Source organism: Stegostoma tigrinum, chromosome 17 (assembly GCF_030684315.1).
Source record: "Stegostoma tigrinum isolate sSteTig4 chromosome 17, sSteTig4.hap1, whole genome shotgun sequence".
NCBI lineage: Eukaryota > Metazoa > Chordata > Chondrichthyes > Orectolobiformes > Stegostomatidae > Stegostoma > Stegostoma tigrinum.
This window is the reverse complement of record NC_081370.1, coordinates 14,918,874-14,946,770: the sequence shown is the minus strand read 5'-3', so window position 1 is coordinate 14,946,770 and position 27,897 is coordinate 14,918,874. Positions and strand designations below refer to the sequence as shown.

General features: G+C 41.9%; 1 protein-coding gene across 5 annotated transcripts in view; it reads right to left on the bottom strand.

The window, feature by feature from the left end:
* Positions 1-27,897, bottom strand: part of LOC125459229 (embryonic protein UVS.2-like) — a 129,592-nt gene that overhangs the window by 36,650 nt on the left and 65,045 nt on the right. For all 5 annotated transcript variants that reach the window (XM_059651857.1, XM_048545375.2, XM_059651861.1 and 2 more), the window contains 2 exons: positions 9,058-9,139; positions 4,142-4,269 (listed from right to left, as the gene is read on the bottom strand). In XM_059651857.1, the coding sequence (XP_059507840.1) occupies positions 4,142-4,269; positions 9,058-9,139 (210 nt within the window). The remainder of the gene's footprint in view (positions 1-4,141; positions 4,270-9,057; positions 9,140-27,897) is intronic.

Sequence of the window (27,897 nt, the reverse complement as noted above, 5' to 3'; positions counted from 1 at the left end):
ATATCCACTCCAAAACTTTAAAAACTGAAGTTGCTGGAAAAGCCCAGCTAGTCTGGCAGCATCAATGAAGAAAAAATCAGAGTTAAATGTTTTGGGTCCAGTGACCCTTTCTCAGAACACCGGAATGAGAAACTTGAGTTATTAGAACAGATGTTCAGTTTGAGTTCAGCCGGGTATATCCAGTTCCTGAACTCATTACAGCCTTGGTTCAACACGGCCAAAAGAGCTAAATTCCTGAGGTGAGGAGAGAGTCAATGTCCTTGACATCAAAGCAGCAACTGAACAAGTATGGAGCAAGTCTGAAGTGAAGGAGAATAGGCAGAAAACTCTACACTGTTTGAAGTTGTACACAGAAGTTGTTTATAGTTGTTGGAGGTCAACCATCTTAGCTCAAGGACATTACTACATTATTGTCAATTATCCTCTGTGGACAGGATAACCTGAAAATTTTCCACAATGTCAGGCACATGTCAGTCTTGTAGCTGTATTGGAACAGCACGGCTAGGGGCGCAGCTAGTTGTGGAGCACAAATCTTCAATACATTACCGGAACATTTTCGGATCCTACAAACTTTGTAGTAATCCATGCCTTCATGGATTACTACAAGCTGCTTCTTGATTCTATGTGGACAGAATCGAATCAGTTGAAGTCAAAGCCATACAGCACAGAAGCAGACCCTTTGGTGCAACTAGACCATGCCAAACATAATCCCAAACTAAACCAGCCCCACATGCCTGCTCCTGGTCCATATCCCTCCAAACCTTTCCTGTCAGGGACCTCAAGAAGAGGCTGAAATGGTTCAGCTACCCATTATTTCTGGCTGAAATATTTCAGCCTTGTACTTTTGCACTGATGTGCTGGGCTCTCCAGTCAAGAATTGGAATATTTGTGAAGCCTTCATCCCCAGTTAGTTGTTAAGATTGCCGCCATCATTCAAGATTGCATGCGGCAGGGCTGCAAAGCTTAGGTTTGACCCATTGATTGGAATCACTTTACCCTGTCCATTGCATGCTCTTTCCACTTCCTAGCATGCAAGTAGTCATGTGTTTAAGGTTCATCACGCTCACAACTCACTTTTAGGTATGCCTGGTATTGCTCTTGGCGTAACCTTCTCCATTCTTCATTCAAACCAGGATTGAACACCCAGCATTACGGCAATGGGGAGTTGGGGGACTGCTGGGCCGCTATTTGCAGATTGTGATTGAATACAATTCTGCTGCTGACAATAGCCCATCGCACATTGAGGTGCTAGATCTTTTGTGTCCCATTTGGCATAACCAAAAAAATGTTGCAAGAGATCCACAATGAGAAAATGGGACTTCATCTTCAAGTGTACTAGGTGTCAGTCACTTTCAGATACTGTGACAGATGGACACATCTACAACAGGTTGATTGGTGAGGACAAAATCAAGTATATTTTTCTCTCTTACTGGTTTCCTCACCATTTGCTGCAGACACAATCTGACACCTATGTCCTTTTGGACTCAGCAGGCTCAGTCAGTAGTAATGTTACCAAGACTTCCTTAGTGATGGACACTGAAGTTGTCGTAGGAACAGTCTCTGGGATAAGACTCCAGTGCTGCCAAAAATGCAATAACTGGACACAATCATCAAGGAAAGATCCCATCTCAGAACAAACATCTCAATAATTGCATGATCTCCCCAAACGTCACACCCTTAACAAACTACAATCACCGTCTAATTACACACTTACATTAATACAGTCCACACTACTCCATCTATCACAGGCACTGACCACACCTCAGACATATTTTACAGTTTTCTACCATAACAAGTATCATTGAACATATATGCAGACAAATACATCTGCTCATGCATTCATTCACAATAGATTACAATGTGTAAAAATGTGAAGTTATCCATTTTGGAGTTAAGAACAGAAAAACAAAATATAAGAGCTGTATGGAGTGACTAAGAATCTGTGAAGACATATAGATAGGTGAGAACAGGGTGAAAATAAGAACTAATACACGATGAATCTTATGGTTTGAAAGAGAAGGGCAGCACCTCTCACAAATGGTAGCCACATGCTTTGGAATATCTCATGCTGTAAAGAGCGCTACACTTATATTGGAACCAGTTCAGAAAAGCCTCCTTAGGTTGATCAGTCGGATGAAGAGGTTGTCATATGAGGAAACTTTCAACAGGTTAGGCCTATACTGAACAGAATTTAGAAGAATGACAATCTTATTGAAGCATAAAGGATTTTGAGAGGTTTGGAGGCAAATAGGATAAATGCTGAGATGTTGTTTCTCTTCATAGAAAAATCTGGAATTACAAATCTAGGGACACTGTTTCAGAATAAAGGGTTTTGGCCATTTGTCACAAAAATGGCAAGGAATTTCTTTTTGCAGAATGTTGCAAATCTTTGGAATTCTCAACTCAACAGGCAAAAGGAGGTAGGTCAATGAATATATTCAAGGCTGAAATCTTCAGGTTTTTGAGCTATAAGTAATTCAAGGGGCAGATAGGAAAATTCAGATAAGGTGAAATCACATCAACCATGGTCTTACTGAACGCAGAAGCAGACTACAGGCACCTTATACTCCCACATATGCTAAAACAAGTCTCTAATTTTATCGCTGCAAGCTCAACCACCCACTATACTTGTCTCTTCTTATGCCTACGCCCATCCCATTTTGCCTCGGCACTCTGGAAAAACAAGTAGAAGAAATACAACCACTTCCCACCCTAGAGAAACAGAAATCAAAAATGAAAGTAGAAGAGAGAATGAAGGCCAGGTTTGTCAATCACAATACTGTAATAGGCATCAGATCAGACATTGGTATCCAATGTAACTTAATGGCTACGGGATAGAAGGGATCCTCAAAGTAGCACACATTGGGCTTTAGTGGGCAGTGGCTGTACCAATTGGAATTCCACAGGCGATACGATCACATATTAGTTCGGCTATAGAGAAGTCAGATGATGAAATACCAACACACAAGACAAAAGATTGAAATTTGGAAAAAATCTCCCAGTAGAAAACTGATATGACTGGAAGAACAAATGCTCAAAGAAACCTGTCCTGCAAAATTCATGGAAATGCCTGAAAGGGTTTTGGAACAAGCCTGAAACTTCAGTTGTAAGTCTCATGGTCAGAGAAACAGGGTGAGCTTTGAATAAACATTCACTATTTCACGTGAAACATTTCTATTTCAGCTCATTATGTAATTCTGTACGGCTGCCAATGTAATATGCCATGGACTGCATAATAACAAGATTGCTTTTCTTTTGCATCTCTATTGCTTACTGGCATTATGATGTTTCCAGTTAACATCAATATTTACTTCCTATTTTGTTTGCCTTGTAACTCCAGAAGATATTTTTTATTCATTCATAGAAGTGAGCATCACTAACATTTACTGTCCATTCTTATGGGCCTTCAAGGAGAGGGCGAGTGGCCTTCTTGAAGGTGGTGCAGGTACACTCACAATGGTGTTAAGGACTGTGTTCATGATTTCAACTCAGTGACAGGGAAGGAACAGTTATAAATCCACGTTAGAATGATGTCAAATTTGGAGAGGGCCTTTCAAATGGTGATGTTCCTATGCGTCTGCTGATCTTGCTCTTCTAGGTGCTAAAGGTCACATGTTTGGAAGGTGCTCTCAAGGGAGCCTTTATGTCCAGGAACATTTATTAACCAATCCTGATTTAGCAACAGTTACATTTCTGTTGCTGTAATACTTCCAAGATTTTTCTAATTAATCAATAGCTCTAATTCTCCAATTCTATATTTTGATGCATGTGTATGATATACATAATTTAGTTTGAATGCTGTTTGTTTCACAATTTTTCTAGCTTCTATTGATCTCTTTTTTCTTACTTTCTATCTTGTCCTGTTTAAACTTTCCTATCTTGATATCATCTCATATCACTCTAGATAGTTCCTAGAAAAATAAACAAAATCTCTAAACAACAGTACCTTCCCTCAGTAGCTGCCCAAAATTGAGAATTTCCTGCACAAATTATTACGGCAAGCAAATTTGTTTCACACGCTGGCTCAATATGTTGTAGCTTCGGATAATTTTTGTCTCTTTTTGTTTATAACACAAGATTAAAGTCAGCAAATTATATAAAACAATACATTTCAGAAAAGTGCATTTGTGTTTAAACTTACGGCACTGATACAACTTGTTTATCTTTAAAACATCTAATTCAGAGAAACCCAAATGTTGTCCAATCTCCACATCTGGGTCTGGTTTTGGCACAGTGGTGGGTAAGCTGGGACTTTTGGAAAAAACATACCTAAATCAAGAAATAAAAAAACTTTAATACCTTGTTTGATTGGAATATTAATGTTTTCTATGAAATAACAATGCTAACAACTTACATTCGATAATGCAACTAATACATTATGATAGGATGGAAGCTCTCTGAGCATACTACAACCACTCACTATAATACACGGTCAGTTCATTTGCATATTATTGCAGTGCACTGCTTTGTAATGTACTAAGCATTCATCATTTTAGTTTGTTCCTGAGCATTCATTCGTTTTGCTCCTAAAAGGCAAAATTTAATGTCCTTGGATTAGCACTGACCAGAACCTGAACTGGACGAGTCATATACAGTAAAATTACAATAAGTCAAACTGCAGGCAGGCCACCTGCAAACTCTTGTTGAGTGGGTCCTCAAAAAAGCTGAGGAGGCATGTCTATAAACATGCTCTGTGCTAAAAAAAATTGAGAAGTAATGACGTAGTAAATATGAAAATGTCTTCATTTCTCAATTTGTTCACATTTTACAATGGCCTGGCGTTGTACAGTAGAAGGTGGTATAAGTGTAGAGAGCTAGCTCCAGAAAAAACTCAATCTTTGTCTGATTAGCATGCTGTCTTCAGGTGAGTCAAAGCAGTCAACTTTTTTTTGATGTTTTCAAGCCAAGTTACAAAATCCCTGAACAGATCTCCAGCCTTTGTGTCTTCAGCTAGGGTGGGTATTCAGGTCATTGGCCTCTTCACTTGAAGAATGTACTGCGTGTACAATTGTCTCATTTGAGGTTGCAGACTTGTTTGCCAAGCTGGTGTGTTTGGTTGTAGATGTTTCATGACCCTGCTAGATAACATAGTCAGTGCGCCTCCAGTGGAGCGTTGGTGTTCTCTCCCGCTTGTTATTTATATGTCTCAGATTGCTGGGATGGTTGGCATTACTTCCAGTTCTGTTTTTCAGTGGTTTGTACATCAGATCTAGTGCAATGTGTTTGTTGATGGAGTTCCCGTTGGAATGCCAGGCGTCCAGGAATTCCTTGGTACGTCTCTTTTTGGCTCATGCTATTATGAATGTGTTGTCCCTGTGGAATTCAAGTCCTTCTATGTCTGTGTGTATTGAGACCAGTGAGAATTGGTCATGTCTCTTAGTGGTTAGATTAGATTAGATTAGATTATATGAGATTCCCTACAGTGTGGGAAGTTGGTGTTTGTGTATCCTTATTGTCAGTTTTCTTCCAGTTTGGCCTATGTAATGTTTTTCAGAATCTTTACATGGTATTTTGTACATTGTTAGTTTTATTGGTTGTGGTAATGGGGTCCTTTACGTTCATCAGGAGCTGTCACAGGGTGGTTGTTGGTTTGTGGGCTACCTTGATACCTAGGGGTCTGAGCAGTTGTGTGGTCATCTCTGATATGTCTCTGATGTACAGTAGGGTCACAAGTGTGCCTGGCCATGTGGTCTGTTGCAGACGTAACAGCAGATTGTGCTTTCTGGGTATCCATTCCTTTCAAAAACTCCATGTAAGTGCTTCTATTCTGCTTTGTGCAACTCCAGATTGCTGCAGTATGTTGTTGCCCATTTGAATAATGTCCTGATGCAACTACATTTATGGGTGTTGGGGTGGTTGCTGGAGTAATTAACTATCTGGTCTGTACGTGTGGTCTCTCTGTATACACTAGTCTGGTGTTGCCTGTTGTTCTTATGTTCTACCATTAGTCTAGGAAGGATGGTCAGTTATTGTTCTCTTCTTTATTTGTGAATTTTATTCCAGTGAGGATGTTGTTTATGTGTTGGTGGGTTTCTTCTAGTCTTGCGCGTTTGATAATCATGAATGTGTCATCTACACAGCAGACCCAGAATTTGTGTTGTATAGTGGGGAGCCCGGTTTGTTCTAACTTGGGCATTACGGCTTCTGCAATCAGTCCTGATATTGGGGATCCCATTGGTGTTCTATTGATAGGTTTGACGATACAGTCATTGAAGGTAATGTGGGTTATGAGGCAAAGATCTAGCAGTTTCAGAGTGCTGTCCTTGTTGATACTGTTGGCGTCATAGGGGTGCCTGCCTTCATGATTCATTCAGCAGTGTGGCAATTGTCTCTTTGACTAGGTCGATGGTTATGGATGTAAATAGTGCTGTTACATCGAAGGATATCATTATCTCATCCTCTTCTATTCTGGTGTCTTTGCTGATGTTGACAAATACTTGGGAGGAGTGGATGGAGTGGGTAGTATTGTCAACTAAGTATTCATCAACAAACACACTGAACTGGACCTGACGTAGAAGCCACTGAAAAACGGAACCAGCAGTAATGCCAGCCACCCCAGCAAACCAAGGCATATAAATAACAAGCAGGACAGAACACCGATGCTTCAAGAGGTGTACTGACTATGTTACCTAGCAGGATGATGAAATGTCTGCAACCAAACACATTGGCTCAGCATGTAAGTCTCATCCATACTCACTGCTGGTGGCTCTGCACCCATTCAGGCAAGAAAAGAATATTTCATCACACACTCAATTTGTGCCTTGTAGATAGTGAAGAGGCACTGGGGAGGTAGGGGATAAGTTTCTTGCTGCAGAATTCTATGCTTCTGACCTGTTCTTGCAGCCACAGTATTCAGAGGATTGTCTGGTTTAGTCTGTATCAATGGTATCCCCCAGATATTGATAGTGGTGAACTCAATGCTAATAATGCCATTGCACATCAAGAAATTTAGGAGATGGTCACTGCCCAGCATTGAGGTCTACAGCACAGAAGAAAACCCTTCAGCCCACTGAATCTGCGCTGGTTGTAAACAACCAACAAGGTAGTCTAAACCTATTTACTGCACTTGGTCTGCAGCCTTGTATGCTTTGGCACTGCAAAATGTGCATCTAAATACCTCAAACAGTATGAGGTTTCTGCTTCTACCACCCTTACAGGCAGTGAGCTCCAGATTCTCATCACCCTCTAAGTGAAAGAATTTTTCCTCACATATCCTCTAAACCTCTTGTCTCTTACCTGGAATCTATGCCCGTTGTTTAATGATCCCTCCTATAAGAAGAAAAGTTCCTTTCTATCTATGCTATCTATATGACTCATAATTTTATTCATCCGCATCATCATGGTCCACCTCCTCCCCAGGCCTCAAATCTCCTCAGGCGCAAGGAAAGCAACTCAGATCTATCCAATCTCCATTCATAACTAATATTCTCTAGCCAAGGCAACATGCTTGTAACCAAAAAATCAAAACGGATGTTGTAAATCTGAAACAAAAACAATTGCTGAAGAAACCCTCCAGCTCTGGCAGCATCTGTGGAGAGCAAGCAGAATCCATAGTCCAGTGACCCTTTAGATATGATTGTAGCTTGGAAAAGGTGGCATACATGCTGAAGATGAGGCAGAAAAAGCAAGTGATAGATGGAGGTAACAGATAATCGGAACTGCCGATGCTGGAGAATCTCAGATAACAAGGTGTAGAGCTGGATGAACACGGCAGGCCAAGCAGCATCAGAGGGGCAGGAAAGCTGACGTTTCGGGTTGAGACCCTTCTTCAGAAAAATTATGACAGATAGAGGTGGAGCCCAGAAAGAGAAAACAGCAACTGGGCAATGAAATGGATAATGGTGAGCCAGGGAGTAAAAAAAAGGTGCTAACAGGGACCAATAGTAGTCAAAAATGGGCTGGCTTTGAGGAAATCAGCACATAAGATAACAGGGCATGGAGTGTGGAGTTGAGTAAAGGACATGGAAGTCCCTAAAGTTCCTGATATTGAGTCCTGAAGGCTGCAGATTCCCCAATCAGAAAATGAGATGCTGTTCTTCCCACCGGAACACAGCAACAAGCCTAAGACACTAATGTTGGCCAAGGAACATGGTAGTATGTTGAAATGGCAGGCAACTGTAAGGTCTGAGACATTTTTGTGGTTGGAATGTAAGTGTTTCTTAAAACAGCCACTCAATCTGCATTCGTCTCCCCGATTTAGATCCACATTGTGAGCAGAGAATACGGTTGAATAGATTGAGAGAAGTGCAGGTAAATCACTAATTCACCTTGAAGGTGTATCTGTAACCTCAAATAGCAAGGACAAAGGAAGAAACAGGCAGGTGTTACATCTTCTGCAATTTAATGGGTGTGCGGATATGTTGTCCATGTAAGTGAGGGAGTCAGTGGGTTTGCAGTGAATGTTGGTGGTCAGTTTATCGCCAAAAATGGAAACAGAATTGTCAAAGAAATGAAGGGAGGAGTCAGAGCCGAACCAGGTCGGTGAGGGCAACATGGAAATTGGGAGCAAAACTTCATGAACAATCCCAGTTCTGATGTGGAACTCACTGTCTGTAAGGGAAGGCAGAGGCTGAAGCCCTGTAGGCATTTAATAAGTATTTGGACGTACAATTCTATTCTCCATCACTGTCCTTTGGGAAATTTTCCACATTGTCAGGAAGATATACTGCAGCTGCACTAGAACAGCTTGTCTAAAGGTATGGCTGGTTCTGAAGAAATAGCCTTCAGTATTACTGTTGGGATGTTTCAAGGCCCAAAGCCTTTGCAATATCTAATCATAAACTCTTCCTCGATTGAGTTAATCAAGCTGAACGAAGAATGGAGATCTGTGATACTGGGGGCTTCAAAAAGAGGCCAACATAAATCATCCTTTCTCACCAACATATTTTCATTCACATTCTAGTTGGATATCCTTTTCAAGCATTGTTTATCGAAAGGATGTCAATGTCTATCAAAGTAACTACAGTGCAATGAATTGTCAAGATGCATTTTAATGAATTTCTCAAAGTCAGTTTGCTTATTTCAAGCTAATGAAAATACAGGAAAAACAGTATTTACCTTCCATAATGCATAACTGAAACATAATCATAGGCTGTAACCAAGTTATTGGATTTCTGTATTTTAAAGTTATTCTCTGCATCTGTAAAAACATCAAATAAAACACACGTTCGAATTTGCACTGGTTTGTACATAATGTTATGTATTACTACATAACCTCAGTGTATAGACATTTCACTATAAGTTACAATTTAAAATGAAATGTGTATATGGCTATATTGTTTGAATCTGATTTATACGACATAAAGGCAAATTACTGACTAAGCCAATTGACAGAGTAGGAATAATGGTATTCACTTTCATTGGGAAGAAATTACTTTTCCTTGTCTCACCAGTTTCTGTGCCAGTTCTCAATTAGACACTATTGTTAGTGTAAATAAATTGGAGGGGAGGGGGTATCAATCCAATTGGCTAGATAGCTACAGGGTGGTGCAATATAAAGCATGGGTTCAATCCTGCAGCTGTGGTAATTCATGGACGCCTGCCTCATTTCCTGGTGCCACACGTGAGGAGTGGTTACTCTCATGCTATGTGTAATTGACTGTTTATCTTTGATGGAGAGTGATGCCTCTGGTCTTCTCTAGGCTACGGCTCCATACTATCATTAGTAAATATAGCATGTAACGATCCCCATTAATGTTACTACTGGACACATCAAAGCCGAGAATAACAGCCAAACCAAGACAGAAATTGCAGGAAACATTCAGCAGGTCTGACAGCATCTGCAGACAGAAATCACAGTTACTGTTTCACGTGTGGGGACCCTTCTTCAGAACTGATGGCAGCTAGGGAAAAGTTGATACTTATACAGGAGAAGGTAGGGGCAGGGGTTGGGAGAGGAAATGATAAGTGAAGATAGAATCAAAAGGAAAAAAAACATTTAGAGTGTTCAAAAGGTCAGCCTGGCGGAATAGACAGCTGCTAATGTGACTATGTTCAGTTAGAAAGCCCATTCATGCCTCAGCCCTAAAGGAACAACGAACCAGACCTAAGAGAACAACTTCAGACATCTTGGCCTCTTCAGAGGTACCAAGGCATTCAACTTCAATTAACTCAGAAATATTGGCTACAGCAAATGGGCACAGCCAGCTGTATTTCAAAATCATGTTCGTCTCCTGTGGTGAGCCTGCTTCCTCAAGGCCCAAAGTATCCAACCTAGCTAGCAGGGACGAGAAAGTGGGTTGGTGACAGTGCAGACTACCCCAAAGTCAGGAAGTCTGATTGAAGTGTTCATGTTTGAAACTACTGTTTAGTTTTTAATAGTAGTTAGCCTATGTTAAGTTAATAACTGATAATTTCACTGTTTTGAATTTGCCTTTTTATCTCATGTATCTTATTGACCCTTGTGTTATTTCCCTGTTTATTGTACTATTGCCTTTTTTATTTCGTGTGATATTCTCACCGTTGCATTTAATAAACACAGAGATTCTTTGCCCTGAAACACCTGTCTACTGCTTTCTTTGCTTCACATTCCTAAATCAAGTCCAGAGTCAGTACCAGGGACCTGGTGGGTGATCCAGCCTGCCTGAGAGTACCAGCAGGGTTACTGATTGCATGGATCAGACTCCCTATACAGGTGTTGACCAGTGAGCATGTTAGTGTGTTGAAGTGACAGGCAACTGGAAGCTCGGGGTCTTTTCTCTTGCAGACACAATATAGGTGCTCCGCGAAGTGATCACCTGGTCTGTGCTTTGTTTCTCCAATAGAGAGGAATATACAGCTCCATTTCTCTTGGAAGGTGTTTTTGGGCTTTGGATGGTGAGGAGGGAAGAAATAAACAGGCAGGCATTACACTTTCTGCTTTTGGAATCACAGAATTATAGAGTAATGCAGCATGGAAACAGGCTGTTCAGCCCAAACTAGTCCATTTTGACCATGGTGCCCACTCAGCTAGTTCCATTTCCTCACATTTGGTCCATGTCCCTCTAATCCCTTCCGATCCATTTTCCTATCCAAATATTTTTAAATGTTACTGCTGTACCTGCCTCAACCACTTTCTCTAACAACCCATTCCACGTACGCACCACCCTTTTGCATGAAGTAGTTGCCCCTCAGGTCCTTCTTAAATCTTTCCTCTCTCACCTTACACCCATGCCCTCTAGTTTTCAATTTCCTATCCCTGGGAAAAAGGCTATATGCATTCATCCTATCAATGTACAACAATGCCTCTTATTCATCAGGCAACTCAGGAAACTTGGCTCGTCCATAAGGTCCCTCATCAACTTCAAAAGAAGCACCATTGAAAACTTACTGCCCGAGTGCATAACAGCATGGTATGGCGGCTGCCCTGCCCTGCCCAGGACTGTAGGAAACTACGGAAAATGATGTGCACAGCCCACACCATCATGGAAGCGAGCGTTCCATCCATCAAGGACTCATCGCGCCCTGGTAATGACAGCCTACAACCTCTTCCGTCAGGCAGAAGACACAGAAACCTGAAAACACGCACGAGATGGTTCAGGAACAGCTTCTTTCTGGCCGTTATCAGACTGTTGAATGGACTCTAGCCTCAAATGTAACCTGCAATGTAACCCGTGTGTCTAAGTCTTTTTGACCTGTACATTCTTTGCATGCTATGATCTACCTGTACTGCTCATGTACAAAGCTTTTCGCTGTGTTTCACTGCACATGACAATAAAGTCAAAAATCAATAAAATCAAATAATCAGAACTTGACTATCCAAATGATGGTTGATCCTGTCCCTCAGCATCCTCTCCAGTAACTTGCCTACAACTGATGTTCACTGGCCTGTAGTTTCCTGGCTTGCCCACAACCTTAGAGAATTCTTTCTAGAGTCAGACCACAGAAACAGACCTCTTAGACCACTGCATCCATGCCAATTGAGCTTCCAAAACTAAACTACTACCAGGTGCGTGCGTTTGGCCCATATCCCTCCAAACCTTTCCTTTTCATGTACCAATCCAAATGTCTTCCAAATGTTGTAACTGTATCTGCACCTACAACTTCCTCTAGCAGTTCATTCCACATACGAACCACCCTGTGTGAAGAAGTTACCCTCCGGTCCCTTTTAATTCCTTCTGTTCTCACCTTAAAAATATGCCCTGCAGTTTTGAACTTCCCACCTCAGGGAGAAGACCTTTACTATTGACCTTATCAATGCTCCTCTCAATTTTATAAGCCTCAATAAGGTCACCCCTCAACCTCCTACACTCCAGTCAATTTAGACCCCGCCTATCCAACCTCTTCCATACAACTGAAACCCCTCCAGTCCCAGGAACTTCCTGGTAAACCTTTTCTGAACAGGCTCTAATTTAATATATTTCCTACGGCAGGGTGACAAGAATAATACACAGTACTGCAAAAGTGGCCTCACCATCCTGTACAACCTCAACATGAACTGCCAGCTGCTTTATTCAATGGTGTGAGCAATGAAGACAAGTGCGCTGAATACCTTCTTAACCACCCTGCCTACTTCTGATACAACTTCCAAAGAACTACATGCCTGATTCCCTCGGACTCTATGTTCAACAACACTATCCAGGCTCCGAACTGTCTAAGAGATGTTCGGCTAGGCAGATGAGGGTGTCAGTGGAGGGGGACTGGTCGGGCCTGTGGGATGGGAAGAAGCAGGGGACTTTTAGGCCATCTGCATGAGGAATACAGGTATATAGGGACTGGACGTCCATGGTGGAAGTGAGGTGTTAGGGACCGGGGAATTTGAAGTTCTGCAGACGGTGGAGGGCGTGGGCGGTGTCACGGACGTAGGTAGGGAGCCAAACTCATCCTCACCTCAACAACTTCTCTTTCAATTCCTCCCACTTCCTACAGACAAAAGGAGGTGGCCATGGGTACCTGCATGGGACCAAACCATGCCTGCGTCTTTGTAGGGTTATGTGGAACAGTCCCTCTTCCATACCTACACTGGCGCTAAACCCCAGCTCTTCCTCCGTTACATCGATGACTGTATCAGCGCCGCCTCATGCTCCCAAGAGGAGCTCGAATAGTTCATCCACACCACCAACACCTTCCACCCCAACCTCAGGTTCGCCTGGACCATCCCAACACATCTCTCCCCTTCCTGGACCTCTCTGTCTCCATCTCAGGCAAACACCCAACAACCGATATCCATTTCAAGCCCACCGACTCCCACAGCTACCTAGAATACACCTCCTCACACCCAACTTCCCGCAAAAAATTCATCTCCTATTACCAATTCCTTCACCTCCGCTGCATCCGCTCCCAGGATGAGGCATTTCACTCCCGTACATCCCAGATGTCCTCTCGCTTCAAGGACTGCAACGCCCCCCCCCCACCCCCCAGAGTGGTCGAGAACACCCTCGACCGTGTCTCCCGCATTTTCTGTAATTCATCCCTCATGCACCATCCCTGCAATAACCGGCAAAAGAGAATCCCCCTCATCCTCACATACCACCCCGCCAACCCCCGGATACAATGCATCATCCTCCGATACTTCCGCCATCTATAATCTGACCACACCACCAAAGACAGTTTTCCATCCCCACCCTTGTCCGCTCCACACTCCCATCCAACCACACCACACCTGGCACTTTCCTGTGCAACCGCAGGAAGTGCTACACTTGTCCCCACACCTCCTCCCTCACCCATATCCCAGGTCCCGAGATGACTTTCCACATCAAGTAGAGGTTCACCTGCACGTCTGCCAATGTGGTATATTGCATCTGCTGTATCCGGTGTGGCTTCCCCTACATTGGGGAAACCAAGCAGAGGCTTGGGGGCCTCTTTGCAGAACACCTACGCTCGGTTCACAATAAACAACTGCACCTCCCAGTTGCGAACCATTTTAACTCCCCCTCCCATTCTTTAGATGACATGTCCATCACGGGCCTCCTGCAGTGCCATAATGACGCCACCCGTAGGTTGCAAGAACAGCAACTCATATTCCGCTTGGGAAACCTGCAACCCAATGGTATCAATGTGGATTTCACAAGCTTCAAAATCTCCCCTCCCCCTACTGCATCCCAAAACCAGTCCAGCTCGTCCCCACCTCCCTAACCCATTCTTCCTCTCACCTATCCCCTCCTCCCACCTCAAGCCGCACCTCCATTCCCTACCTCCTAAAACTCATCCTGCCACCTTGACCTGTCCGTCCTCCCCAGACTGACCTATCCCCTCCCTACCTCCCCACCTATACTCACCTCTACAGGCTCCATCGCCGCCCCTTTAACTTGTCTATCTCCTTTCCACCTATCTTCTCGTCTTACCATTTTCAATCTGCCTCCCCTCTCTCCTTATTTATTTCAGAACCCCCTCCCCATCCCCCATTTCTGATGATGGGTCTAGGCCCGAAACATCAGCTTTTGTGCTCCCGAGATGCTGCTTGGCCTGCTGTGTTCATCCAGCTCCACGCTGTGTTATCTTGGATTTTCCAGCATCTGCAGTTCTTATTATCTCCTAACTGTATTAGTTCTGCTCTTGTTCATTTTATCAAAGTGCAATACCTCACATTTACCAAATTAAACTTCATCTGCCACTGCTCGGCCCTCGATCAGGATCCCTTTGCAATCTTAGATAGCCTTCTTCGTTGTCAATTATACCACCAATTTTGGTGTAATCAACTAATTTACTAACCATACCTCCTAAATTCTCATCCAAAATCATTTACATATATAACAAACATCAGTGTACCCAGCACTGATCCCTGCAGGGCACTGTTGGTCATAGGACTACAGTCCAAAAAGCAACCCTTCAGCACTACCCTCTGTCTCCTACCGTCAAGCCAATTTTGTATCTAATTGACAAGCTCTTGCTGAATCCCATGTAATATGACTTTACTAATCAGTCTACCACGCAGAACCTTGTCAAAGGCTTTACTTAAGTCCATGGAGACAAGGTCTACTGGTCTGCCTTCATCAATCGTTTTGATTACGTCCTCAAAAAACTTAAGTAAATTTGTAAAAAACTACTTCCCATGCACAAAGCTATGCTGACTTTCCCCAATCAGTCCCTGCCTTAGCAAATGCATGTAAGTCCGATCTCTCAAAATCCCCTCCATCAATCTACCCACCACTGATATCAGACTCACTGGTCTATAGTTCCCAAGATTCTCCTTACAGCCTTTCCTAAATAAAGGCCAACATTAGTCATCCTCCTGCATCTCACCCAATGCAATAGATGATACAAGTACCTCTGGTAGGGGCCCTGCAACTTCTTCCCTAACTCTCCATAATGTTCTGCAATACACTTGATCAGGTCTTAAAGATTTATCCACCTTTATGCTTTTTAAGACCTCCAACACATCATCTTCTGAAACGTGAACTGTTTTCAATACGTCAATATTTATTCCCCCAAGTTCCCTAGCCTCCATGGCTTTTTCCACAGTGAGGTCTGACACAAAATATTGCATTATCTCTCCCGTCTCTTGTGATTTCACACATAGATGACCTTGTTCATCTTTAAGGGGCCCTGTTCTCGCCTTAGTTGCTCTTTTGCTCTTAATGTACTTGTAGAATCTCTTTGAACAATCCTTATCCTTATTGCCAAGGCTATTTCATACCCGCTTTTTGCCACCCTGATATCCCTCTTAAGAATGCCTTATACTCTTCAAAAGATTCACTTGATCCAAATGGTCTGTACCTAACATATGTCTCTTTAGTATTCTTGACCAAAATCTTAATATCTTCATCTAACCACTGTTCTCTATTCTTACTAACCTTACCCTTCACTCCAACAAGAACATGCCTTTGAACTCTCGTTAGTTCATTTTTGAAAGCCTCCACTTGCCAGTCGTCCCTTTATCTGCAAACAAACTACCCCAGTTAACTTTTGGAAGTTCTTGTCTCATATTTGCCCTACTCTAATTAAGAACTTTAATTTTTATACCAGGCCTATCCTCTTCCGTAACTATTTTAAAACTAATAGAATTATGATCACTGGTCCCAAAGTGCTCCCCCATTAACATTTCAGGTCACTTACCCTGCCTTATTACCCAGCAAAGGTACAGTTTTCGTCCTTCTCCAGTCGGTACATCCTCATATTGACGAAGAAAATTTTCTTAAACACATTGAACAAGTCCTCACCATCCAAGCCCTTAACTCTATAACAGTCCCCTACTAATAAAACCCTATTATTCTTACATATACCTGAGCTCGCTCTCTACATATTTACGCCTCAGCTTCCTGCTGACTACTGAGGAGTCTATAGTACAATCCTGTCAAGGTTATTATCCCTTCCTATTACTGAGTTTCACCCATACAGCCTCACTGGACGATCCATCAGAAATAATCTCTTTAAGCACAACAGTAATGCTTCCCCTAATCAAAAATACCACACCCACTCCTCTCTTGCCTCTCTTTCTATTCTTCCCATAACATTTAAACCCCTGAACATTGAGTTGCCACACCTGTCCCTCCCTCAGCCATGTTTCTGTAATAGCTATCATGTCCCAGTCCCATAATCCCACATATGCCTTGAGATCATCTTCCTTACCCGTAAGACCCCACGCATTGAAATAAATGCAGTTTAAATTTTTAGAGTTAACTCATTCTCTAACTTTGCTTGCCTATCTTTTCTAATTATCTTGCTCTCTTTAACCTCAGAACCATCCTCATCTATCTCTGCATTCTCACTCTAGTTTACAAACCCTCAAGATTAAAGGGTCCCGAACAGAACTAGCATATCTCATCGCCAGGGTAATAGTTCCCCTCCAGTTCATTTGAAACGCATCTCTTCTGAGCAGGTCTCTTCTGCCTCAAAAGAGATTCCAACGATCCAAAATCCCTCCACCAGGTCCTCAGCCACTGATCTATCTGTCCTGTCTTCCTATTCCTACTCTAACTAACACATGGATCTCAACATTCGCTCTTTTCTTGAAAGTATCTATATATCACAGAAACTGTTAACTGGGCAATTATTTCACCATTGTTCAGTTTTAACAGAAGCAACCAGACTATTTAATGAGGTTTATTAAAGGATAAAACAGTCTCTGGGTATCTGTGTTATTGACTGTTGTGAACCTAGCTAAAGAGGATCTGCAGGAGTGTATGATTTGAGTGACCACTCAAAAACTATGTTGAAAAAGTGCCTCCTGTAGTGGGGCAGGTGAGAAAAGGACCCCATATCAGGCAGTTACAGACAGAGATAGATTCCTTTGAGCTGACTGGAGTTAATTCTTGCTCTACTACAGAGAAATAAGGTAGCTGTTCAGTGAGATTCTGCTACATGGTTAAAGTCTTTTCTATTCTTTAAATTTAGCACAATTCATATGTTGGTGGTAAAGTAAATACAATATATTAAAGACAACACAACTAAGTCAATCATATGATTGATTAAAATTTTCTGTATTAATGATGGCAGTACAGATGATTTATCTCTGTAACTGTCCAATAGGTTTGAGGTTCTCTCAGTCCGTTTATCTAAGAGTATATTTCTGAACTACTGGGAGTGTATGCAAACTGACCATAGCACCGAGGTACAGGAACCCATTGAACTGGAACAGCAAAAAGGAATTTAGTAATAGTATTTGACAGTTTAGTGAAAGGAATTAGCACCCTTCTCAAAGTGGGAGTCCAGGTGGTGTCAGGATCTGGGACATCTACTCAGGGTCACCGACAACTACATTATTTTCACATTGCATAGTGGCCAGTCTAAGACAGCCTGTTCTCTAGTTGGATCCTTAACATACTGGTCCGGAAAACCAACCCATATACACTCTAGGAATTCCTCCTCTACAGTGTTGTCACTAATCTGTTTCACCCAAATCTATATGCAGATTAAATTCACTTATAATTACAGACACTCCTTTACTGCATGCATCTCTGATTTCCTATTTAATGCCATTCCCAACATCACCATTACAGTTTAATGGTCTATATCGCACCCCTACTAATCGTTTTCGCCGTTTGGTATTTCTCAATTCCCTCCACACAGATTCTACATTGTTTGAACTAATACCTTACCTCAATATTGTGTTTATATTCTATTTAACCAATAATGCAACTCCACAGCTTTTGTCCTTTTGTCTGTCCTTCCTAAATAATGAATACCACTGGAAGTTTAGTTCCCATCCTTGGTCTGTAATCCCAACTCTATCATATTCATTTATAATACACCTAGTTGCATGATTAATTCATCCACGTTATTTCACTTGCTCCATGTGTTCGGGTACCAAGCTTTAAAGCTTGCCTTGTTGATGTTTCTTGTCAGATTCCCACTACTTTTTTTTAAAAACTATGGGCTTGTTTGATTCTAGCCTTTGAATCCTCTGCCTAGCATTTATTTAATTCCCCTTACTGCCTTTTGTTCTTGTCCTTGATTTCCTTCCTCTGACTCCTTGCATAGGTTCCTATCCCCCCCGTCAATTTAGTTCAAAGCTCGCCCATTCCTCTGGCAAAGAGTTTTCCAGGGCATCAGCCCCATTTCGCCGAGTTGTAATCCATTCTGTTTGTACTGGTCTGATTCCACCCCCCACCCCCCCCCAAAATGTCCGAGCATTCCAGAAATCTGAAACCCTCTCCCTCATACCATCTCTTTAGTCACATGTTCTTCTGATATATCCTGCTATTTCTACCAACATGCAGGTGGCACTGGCAGTAATCCTGAGATCGTTAGCTTTGACATCCTAGTTTTCATCTTGCTTCCTAACTCGCTGTGTTCTCCTTTTAATCTATGTTGTTGGTACCAATGTGTACTACGGCCACTGGCTATTCACCCTGGTGCTTCAGGACATCTGATCCTAACATGAGGGAGACGACATACCATCTTAGAATCTCATTTGCTGCCATAGAAACACCGATGTATTCCCATTTCAATTGCATCCCCTATGGCTGCTGCATTTCTATGCATTTTGCTCCTCTCCTGAGCAGCAAAACCAACTGAAGTGGCACAAATTTAGCCATTAGCTGGTTTCCCTGAGAGACCGTGCACCTCAACATTATCTAAAGCAGCATGTCTGCTTTTCAGAGAAATGGTCACAAGGATTTCTGCACTGTCTGCCTTGTCATCCTACATTGTCTGGTGGTCACCTATTCCCTTTCTGCTTGTGTAATCTTAGCCAATGGTGTGGCCATCTCTCTATATGTAGTATTTACACATTTCTCAGCTTCTCAGATGCTGCACAGCATTCCTGGCCACCGCTTGAGCTAAAAAATCCAAGCCTCTAGGAGCTGCAACTAGAAACACTTGCTACACACATGCTGGTTGTAAATGTGCCCGGTTTCCCATACAGAACAGGAGGAGCTCTCCTGCCATGATTTACCTCTTAAAGTAAACTGTTTGGAAGATGCTTAGTATCAAATAGCAATTCCTACAGGGCCCTTCTTTCCTGATCCTTGTTACTACTAAATACAGCCCTTAGAAACTATAAACAACAAAACTATCAAACTATAGGCAAGAAAAGTTGAAAGTATTTGCCTGACTACAGTTGCAGGCAAAGCGTTCCATTCCTTTCACTAAACTGTCAAATACTATTACTAAATTCCTTTTTGCTGTTCCAGTTCAATGGGTTCCTGTACCTCGGTGCTATGGTCAGTTTGCATACACTCCCAGTAGTTCAGAAATATACTCTTAGATAAACGGACTGAGAGAACCTCAAACCTATTGGGCACCCTTCTCAAACTGCTTCAAGGCAATGCTGACTGTGAGGACACACTTCCCAGACTGCTTCTCTGTGGCGTCGACTGTGAGGACACGTTTCCCTGACCGAAAAAACGAGGGCAGTGCAGATATAAACAGTTTATGCTATATACCTTCAGCTTGCGATTTGAGGGGGGTTTGGCCATCAGCTTACACTTGCCTGTAGCTTTCAAACTTATAGCCATGATTACCTTATCATACACTTATAGCCATGATTACCCTATCATCTGCCAACATCATGTTCCAAGGTAGGACTGTTCTGGCCCCTTTGATGACAAGTCTACAACAATGGCAAGTAAGACTGGGTTGAGGACCCAGCTTTGGCAGACTCTAACTTCTAACATTAATTTTCTTGAATCGCCACTGCTGCTCCTCACTGACATTCTGTAGTCCTTATACATGTAATCCTGACATAATTCTTGTACCTCTCACTTGGGCTCAATTCTTCCCCGAACTTTCTCCTGAATATCGTCCTACACTTCTGTTTTTCTTCTGTGTCCCTCCATTTCTCTTGATCAACTGACACATATGAAATTGGATCGTGGTCCTTCTTCCTGATATGAAACTAAGTTGTCCATTTAAGGTTATTGTGAAGATTTGCAGCTCAGGTAGTGGATAAGGTTGTTAGCTTGCTGGCCGGTTATCATACAAACATTTGGTCACCATGCTAAGTAATATCATCAGTGTGGCCTCAAATGAAGCAATGTTGTTCTTGTCCACTTGACAGGGCTGTTAAGAAGGCATACAGTGTTTTAGCTTTTATTAATAGAGGGATCGAGTTCCGGAACCAAGAGGTTATGGTGAAGCTGTACAAAACTCTGGTGCGGCCACACTTGGAGTATTGTGTACAGTTCTGGTCACCGCATTATAAGAAGGATGTGGAAGCTTTGGAAAGTGTGCAGAGGAGATTTACTAGGATGTTGCCTGGTATGGAGGGAAGGTCTTACAAGGAAAGGCTGAGGGACTTGAGGCTGTTTTCATTAGTGAGAAGAAGGTTGAGAGGTGACTTAATTGAAACATATAAAATAATCAGAGGGTTAGATAGGGTGAATAGGGAGAGCCTTTTTCCTAGGATGGTGACGGCGAGCACGAGGGGGCATAGCTTTAAATTGAGGGGTGAAAGATATAGGACAGATGCCAGAGGTATTTTCTTTACTCAGAGAGTAGTAAGGGAATGGAACGCTTTGCCTGCAACTGTAGTAGATTCGCCAACTTTAGGTACATTTAAGTCGTCATTGGACAAGCATATGGACGTACATGGAATAGTTTAGATTAGATGGGCTTGAGATCAGTATGACAGGTCAGCACAACATCAAGGGCCGAAGGGCCTGTACTGTGCTGTAATGTTCTATGTTCTTTGACCGGGTCTGTTAAGTTGGGTTATGTCATTTCCGATTCTGTTCTGCATGAGTTTGCACATGGGGTCTAATTCCATGTTTGTTGATAGCATTATGGGTTGAAAACCAGGCCTTTAGGAATTCCCATGCATGTCTGTGGTTAGCTTGAGCTAGAATTGTCATGTTGTTCCAGTTAAAAGTGATGGTCTTCATTGTCCGAGTGCACTGAGATGAAGGAAAGTTCGTCATGTTATTTTTGCTGCTAGTTGGTGTTTGTGTATCCTGATGGCTAGTTTCCTTCTGGTCTGGCTGATGTAATGTTTGATGAAATCACTGCAGGGAATTTTGTAAACCATGTGGTCCTGCATGTCATGGGTATGGGGTCTTTGGCACTTGTGAGTGTGTGTCATAACATGGCTTGCTTTTGTGTGCTACCACGATTCCTAGTGACCACCAGACACTCAATGTCAGTTCTGATACATTCTTGATATAGAGCAGTGTGGCCAGTGTATTGAGGCGTACTGTGTCTTCTTGGTGTTATCTATCCACTAAGCACCTCCGCGTAAAGTTGTTGGTAAATCAATTATTAGCAAAGACTTTGTACAAGTGCTCTTCCTACTTCCTGCGTAGTTCTGGCATGTTACAGTGAGTTGTGGCCAGTTTGAATAGTGTCCGAACACAGCTTTGTTTGTGGACATTGGTGATTGCTGTGAAAATTGAAGATTTGGTCAGTGTGGGATAACACTGTGTGGAGGTGGAGGAATACAACTGGCCAGGAAGCAGACAAGCTGGAAAGTTGATGTTTTCGGTCGGGAACCTTCTTCAGAAATGGTCCGTATGGGTTGATCATTGTGAGTTGCCTTCCTATATGCTGTGATTTGGAACTCTCCATTGGTCATTTGTTCTATCCAGACGTCAGGAAACGGAAATTGACTGTGATCTTCTTCTTCTGTTGTAAATTTGATCCCAGTGAAAACATTATTGATGAGATGGTATGTCTCTTCCAAATTGGTGTGTTTAATGGTGACAAACATGATGTCAACGTAGCGGAATCACCGTTTTGGATGTATGAGGGGGAGGGTAGTGTGTTCTGGTATCAATGTGACCATCCTCACGCAAGCCAATCACAGACATATATGGGAATTCCTAGAGGCCTGGTTTTCAACCCATAATGCAATCAACAAACATGTTGAATTAGATCCCATATACAAACCCTTGCAGAACAGAATCAGAAATGACACAAACCAACTTAACAAACCAGATCATATAAATACCAAACGGAGTAGAACAACACGCTTCATAGGAAACCACACAGATGATGTTACCTAGTACGGTGACAAAACTTCTGTATGATAGCCAGCCAGTTCGGTGAGCAAGCCAACAACCTAGACTGAGCATCACCAACCACTTTAGTCAATCTGAGGCAAGAGTTGACGGCAAGGGTGTAAGACATCAGTATCATATTCTAATAGTTTCGCATTATACAGCCATAGAGTGTACAGCACAAAATTAAGGCCCTTCAGCTCATCAAGTCTGTGTCATTCAAAAGCAAGCACCTAACTATTCCAATTCAATGTTTCAGCACTTGGCTCATAACATTGTATGTTCTGACACTGCAAGTGCAAACCTAAATATTTGCTAAATGTTATGAGGGTTTCTGTCTCTACCACCTTTAGAGAGTCCCAGATTCCCACCACCCTCTGGATGAAAACACTTTTCTTCATATCCTCGAATCACAGCCATCCTCCTCACATTCATTCATCTGAAATCTGCATCTCTGGTCAATGCTCCCTCCATTAAGGGAAACATCTCTTCCTGTCTTCCTTATCTAGGTCCCTCGTAATTTTACACTTCTCAATCATGTCCCTTCTCAATTTCCTCTGCTGCAAGGGAAACAACACCAGTCTATCTCTTCATAAAAGACTGTTCAGTCCAGACAACATCCTGGTAAATCTCCTCTGCACCCTCTCCAGTACAATCATACTTCGGATAATGTGGATTCAGAACTGCGTACAATGTTCTAGCTATGGCCTAACCAATGTTTTACACAGTTTCATTCTGATATCCCTGCTCTATGCCTTCTTGACCATTTTATTTACCTATTCCACTCCCTTAAGGGTCCAATGGACATGTACACAAAAGGTCTCTCTGACCCTCAGTGCTTTCCAGAGTGTCTCACTATTTATTCTCTTGCCTTGTTTGCCCAATTCCTGACATGGATTGAATTCCATTTGCCACTGACCAGCCCATCTCACCATTCTGTCCGTATCCTCCTGTATTCAAAGACTATCCCCTCCTGGTCACCACCACAGTAATTTTTCTATCAATCATAAACTTACTGATCAACTCTCCTACATTCAAGTCTAAATGTTTATCTTGAACATGATCCTTCTATGTGATGATTTGTACCAAAGTATTTTAATCTCCATTTACCTAACAAATTATCTTTGGCCATAATCATTTTGAACAGATAACACAGGGCACTGATACATGTTACTAACCAGCATCCACACCTCCATCAGCATCCCATCTGGCCCCAAAGGCCTTTCTAATTTTTGCTTAATTCAGAGCTGTTGTCACGTCCTTTTTTCCGATCGTTGGCTAGCTGGAAACAATTCTTTGGGCTGTCCTTCTGTTCTTCCAATTATTTACTTCGGTGTTCTTCAACAGCCCTCAGACGGATGAAGCAACACGCCCCACCCCCATCTTTCATTGATTTAGAGTACTTACCCTGCATTATCATTTACAGTCTTATGTATTCCACATATTTAGCTGCTTACTCCCTTTTGTTTTCAATTCAGAATGCCTTGTCACAGCCTTTTTTTGCTTCTTTGGGTTCAACGTCTGTCATATTTCACTCACATCACCTTATCCTTCATCCTCTGATCCTTTGAACATTGATTCATTTACATTGGTGATCATTATTCTTCCCTGACCACTGAAATATTGGGGTTGTCCTTACCCTGGTGACCCTTGGCATTCTCAAGGCAACCTGCACTTTCACTTTCTACGATTTGTGACTTTTCATGCCCGAGACCATACCATCCTACAGCAACACTCAGCCATATCCAAATTTCACTCTGACTGTGACTACCCCTTCTGAGTACGGTATAATATTCAGGCCCCAGTTATAAATGTTCAACAGCACTGCCAATGCAAAATAAACAAGAACACAAAGGAATTGCAGATGCTGGAAATCAGAAACAAAACAGAAATTGCTGGCAAATCTCAAAAGGTCTGGCTGCATCTGTGGAGTGAAAGAAAAGTTAACATTTCAGATCCAGTGATGCTTCTTCAGGACTGCCTATGCACTTGACACTAAGCTTTCTGTCTCACACCCTGTCATGTCTCAATGGGATAGCACACTGAAAAACAAGCTCCATTATTCCAAGAGTCGACACAGAAGTAAAAGTTTTAAAGTAAACATGCAAAATCCCAAACTACCTAAATTTTAGACCCAGGCTGATAGGAAGCACAAACCAGGTTTCACTATTTATTACAACTAATTAGACTCTATGTGCAAGTAAACAATTGAATTAAATTAAGTAAACTCTACAAATTAAAACTCTAAACCTCTTATAAACGAACCTCCACCAACACACACAAATACAGATACCCAAAAAACATGAGTGGAGGTAAAATTGGAGAAAAATTTCAGTCTTTGACCACAAGATCTGTTGGATTGGTTTTTGCGCATCAACCTTTCTTTTTCTGAATGCTCCCACCAGCTTTGCAAGAGGCACAGGGTGGCTGGTAGAAGATTTTTCTAATTCAAGTCTCAAATTGCAGAATCCGCTGAAGGAAAGGTGAACTGGTTTTCTTCAGGATTGAATGATTTACTGCAGAAAACTGAGTCTCTTGGTTGCTGTAAATCTGCTAGTTTCTGGTCTGACTAGCTTCTTACTGTCTTGTTCACAAGACAGCACAAGGCAGTGCTCCAAGCTTTTTAGCTACAGATAACCAATCACATTGTAGTTGGTAAGTGAAAGGCCTTTATCATCGATAACTGATCCATTCTGTAAATCAACCTACTTTGCTGATAAACAAATCCTCAACTCCAGATCATCTGCACAATGCTGGAACCCACACCAACACAACAACAGTTATCAAATTCCTTACTTTCAAAACATGCAGTTATATTTGTAAATTCCTGGTTTTAAAAGTCCCTTCTCATTTTTGACCACAGTTTTATGATGCACAAAAATTTAAAAATATACTGTCTTTACCCCTGCACAGCCATCAGGAAAGAAATGTTCTGACTCCTCCACCCTTCCATGGACAGTGTCTCACCTTTCCTTGGATGGTGCTCCTCCTTTCTGCATGATGCTCCCTCCTTTGAGCTGCCTTCACACCCTGCCCATAGGCCAGACCTGCCTCTAGGCTGGGCCATTCTTGTTCCACCCTATCCATAGACTCAGCTAGTCTCCTCTCTGTCACTTTCACTGCACTTGGAGCACCAACATCACAACTCAATCATTAACCTTGATTTTAAGTTATATCACCAGAAGAACAAAGCACTACAGATTTACTCCAAAGTCCAAGAAGCCAAGTTCAGGTGCACACTTCTTACACAGAGATAGGTTTGTAAAGACACTTATTTCTGTAATGGATAGAATTAAGGGGGTTCGTGCACTTGATTCCAACCCACTGTGCTTTCAATGAAGTGTAAGCAGGAAGCCCAACCTGACTCTTAAGATCAGGCAACTTAAACTGCAAAATTCTATCCCAGGTCAAGATTCTACATTTTTGACTCTTGCTCAACTAAACTCCCCATACACCATTTTATTCGCTTTCCCCATGACGGGTAGATTTCACCCATTGTATTGTTAGCTAACTGATGTCCTTTTCAGAACTTAATAGGTGGGGTATACATTAGCTGTGAAGGATGAATGTGACGCTGAGAAAATTGATTGCATTATTAGTGAAATGGGATACGTGGGTGTTAGATCTATATCTTGAGTGCTGCTATTGAATGAGAAGGGTATGATGAACTCAGTAGCATGCGAGGTCTCTCAGAGAGGTGTATAAACTAACAATGACCACCAGTTATGGAGTGATTAAATTTCATAGCACTACTGTTAGGGTGTTCCGTCCAGCTGGAGAAATTGACTACGCTGGTCACAAAAATCGCATCAAGGCTTCCAGGTGGGTCGAGATGTGCTCTTATCAAGTTTCCTGCCAATGGGTGGTGCTGCAACTTCCACATTAAACTCCAGCCATTGTTCCTAAACTACAACAGTGATTTCACTAAGATTGTAATTAATTGGTTATGTAGCAACTTCGGACTTCCTAGTTTTGAATGATGTCAAAGAATTACAAATCTTTCTTTCTTCTTTCTTTATTCCTCCTACCTAAGCACACATGAAATTGAAATAAAATATTTTACTTCTGAGTAGAAGAAGAAAGACTTGTATTTACATAACATCATTCATGACCTCTCAGAGTATTTTACAGCCAAGGAGGTAATGTGAAATTTAGTCACTGTTGTAATGTAAGAAATTTATAAATCAGTTTGTGCCCAGCGTGGACTGGCAACAGCAACGATGATGATCAGGCAATTTGTTTGCAATGTTTGTCAAAGGCTAAATATTTGCTAGAACACAAACAGAACACCCCTGTATATCGCTGAAATATTCTGTGTTTAAGAGTGGAAACAGGTGTAACTTTTTTTAAAAAACATTCAAGGATGAAAGTGTCAGTGGCTAGGCCACCATTTATTGACTGTTCCAAAGGACAGGTAAGAGTCGACCATGTAGTTCTGCAGTCACATATAGTCCATACCAAGTAAGAATGGCAGTTTTCTTCTGTAAAGGTTTCTTTCCAACAATCAGCAATGGTTTCATGATCATCATCAGGGTCTTAATCCCAAACTTTTATCAAATTCAAATTCCACCATCTGCCATGTGGGGATTTGAATCAGGTCCCCAGAACATTACCTGGGAATCGATGATTAGTAGCCCAGCAACAATACCATTAGACAATCACAATAAGATCAATCATCTGATCTTATTTGAAAGACAACATAACTCAAGATTGCAGCATGCCCTAAGCATGATGAGGATTTTTTTTTCCTCAAAGTAAACCACCTTTCAATGCGAGAATACACCCCGAACATGCTATAGAACCATTATAAAACAGAATCAGATGCCAAGCAAAATAAGGTGCTATGAAGAAACTGGCCAAAAGCCTGACAGTATTCTAACTGATGTTAATACTGGACAAGACAGATCCCACAGAGGCACTGGCCATATGTCAAAGAATCTAGTAGCGTTCTTTTAGCATCAATGATTAAATGCTTATTACAAAAAATAAACATTAACCACATTATACCAGACAAAAAGACTAGAAAGATTTCAATAAAAACACCAGGAAAAGATTGAAATCTACAATATTCATTCTATCCCAACAATATTGTTACATACTAAAACAGTAGCAAAGAGTGACGACTATCTTTACACCAAGGATTGTTGCTCAGACTGGCATAACTGCATCCAGTTTCCTTCTACTAGATATTTGCACATTCACCAGCAGCCTTCCCTTGAATTTTCTTACCAACTCTGTGGGCCTCCGAGGCTTGTGCATAGCAGCGACTTTCAGAATCAGATCACCATGCATGGAATAATGGAATAGATAGGCTTGCGCTGCTTTGGAGGAACATTGTTCACTTGATGTTTTTCTCTCAGCAGTATTCCCCACCAAGGTACCAAAACCAAGCTGGAAACTGAACTCACTAGTATTTTAACTTCAACACAAACAAAAATTCTCTAAACTCAAACTGTGATTTTGCATTCTCTGTCATACTTTTTACAATTTTCTGTCTTTCTGTGCGACCCTGAACCTCTGCCAGTGGGCAACAGCACATGCATTATTTTCCATCTTTTTCTTTGTTGCACTAAACTCTCATTGTTTTCCCCTCAAAGTCTGTAAGTCT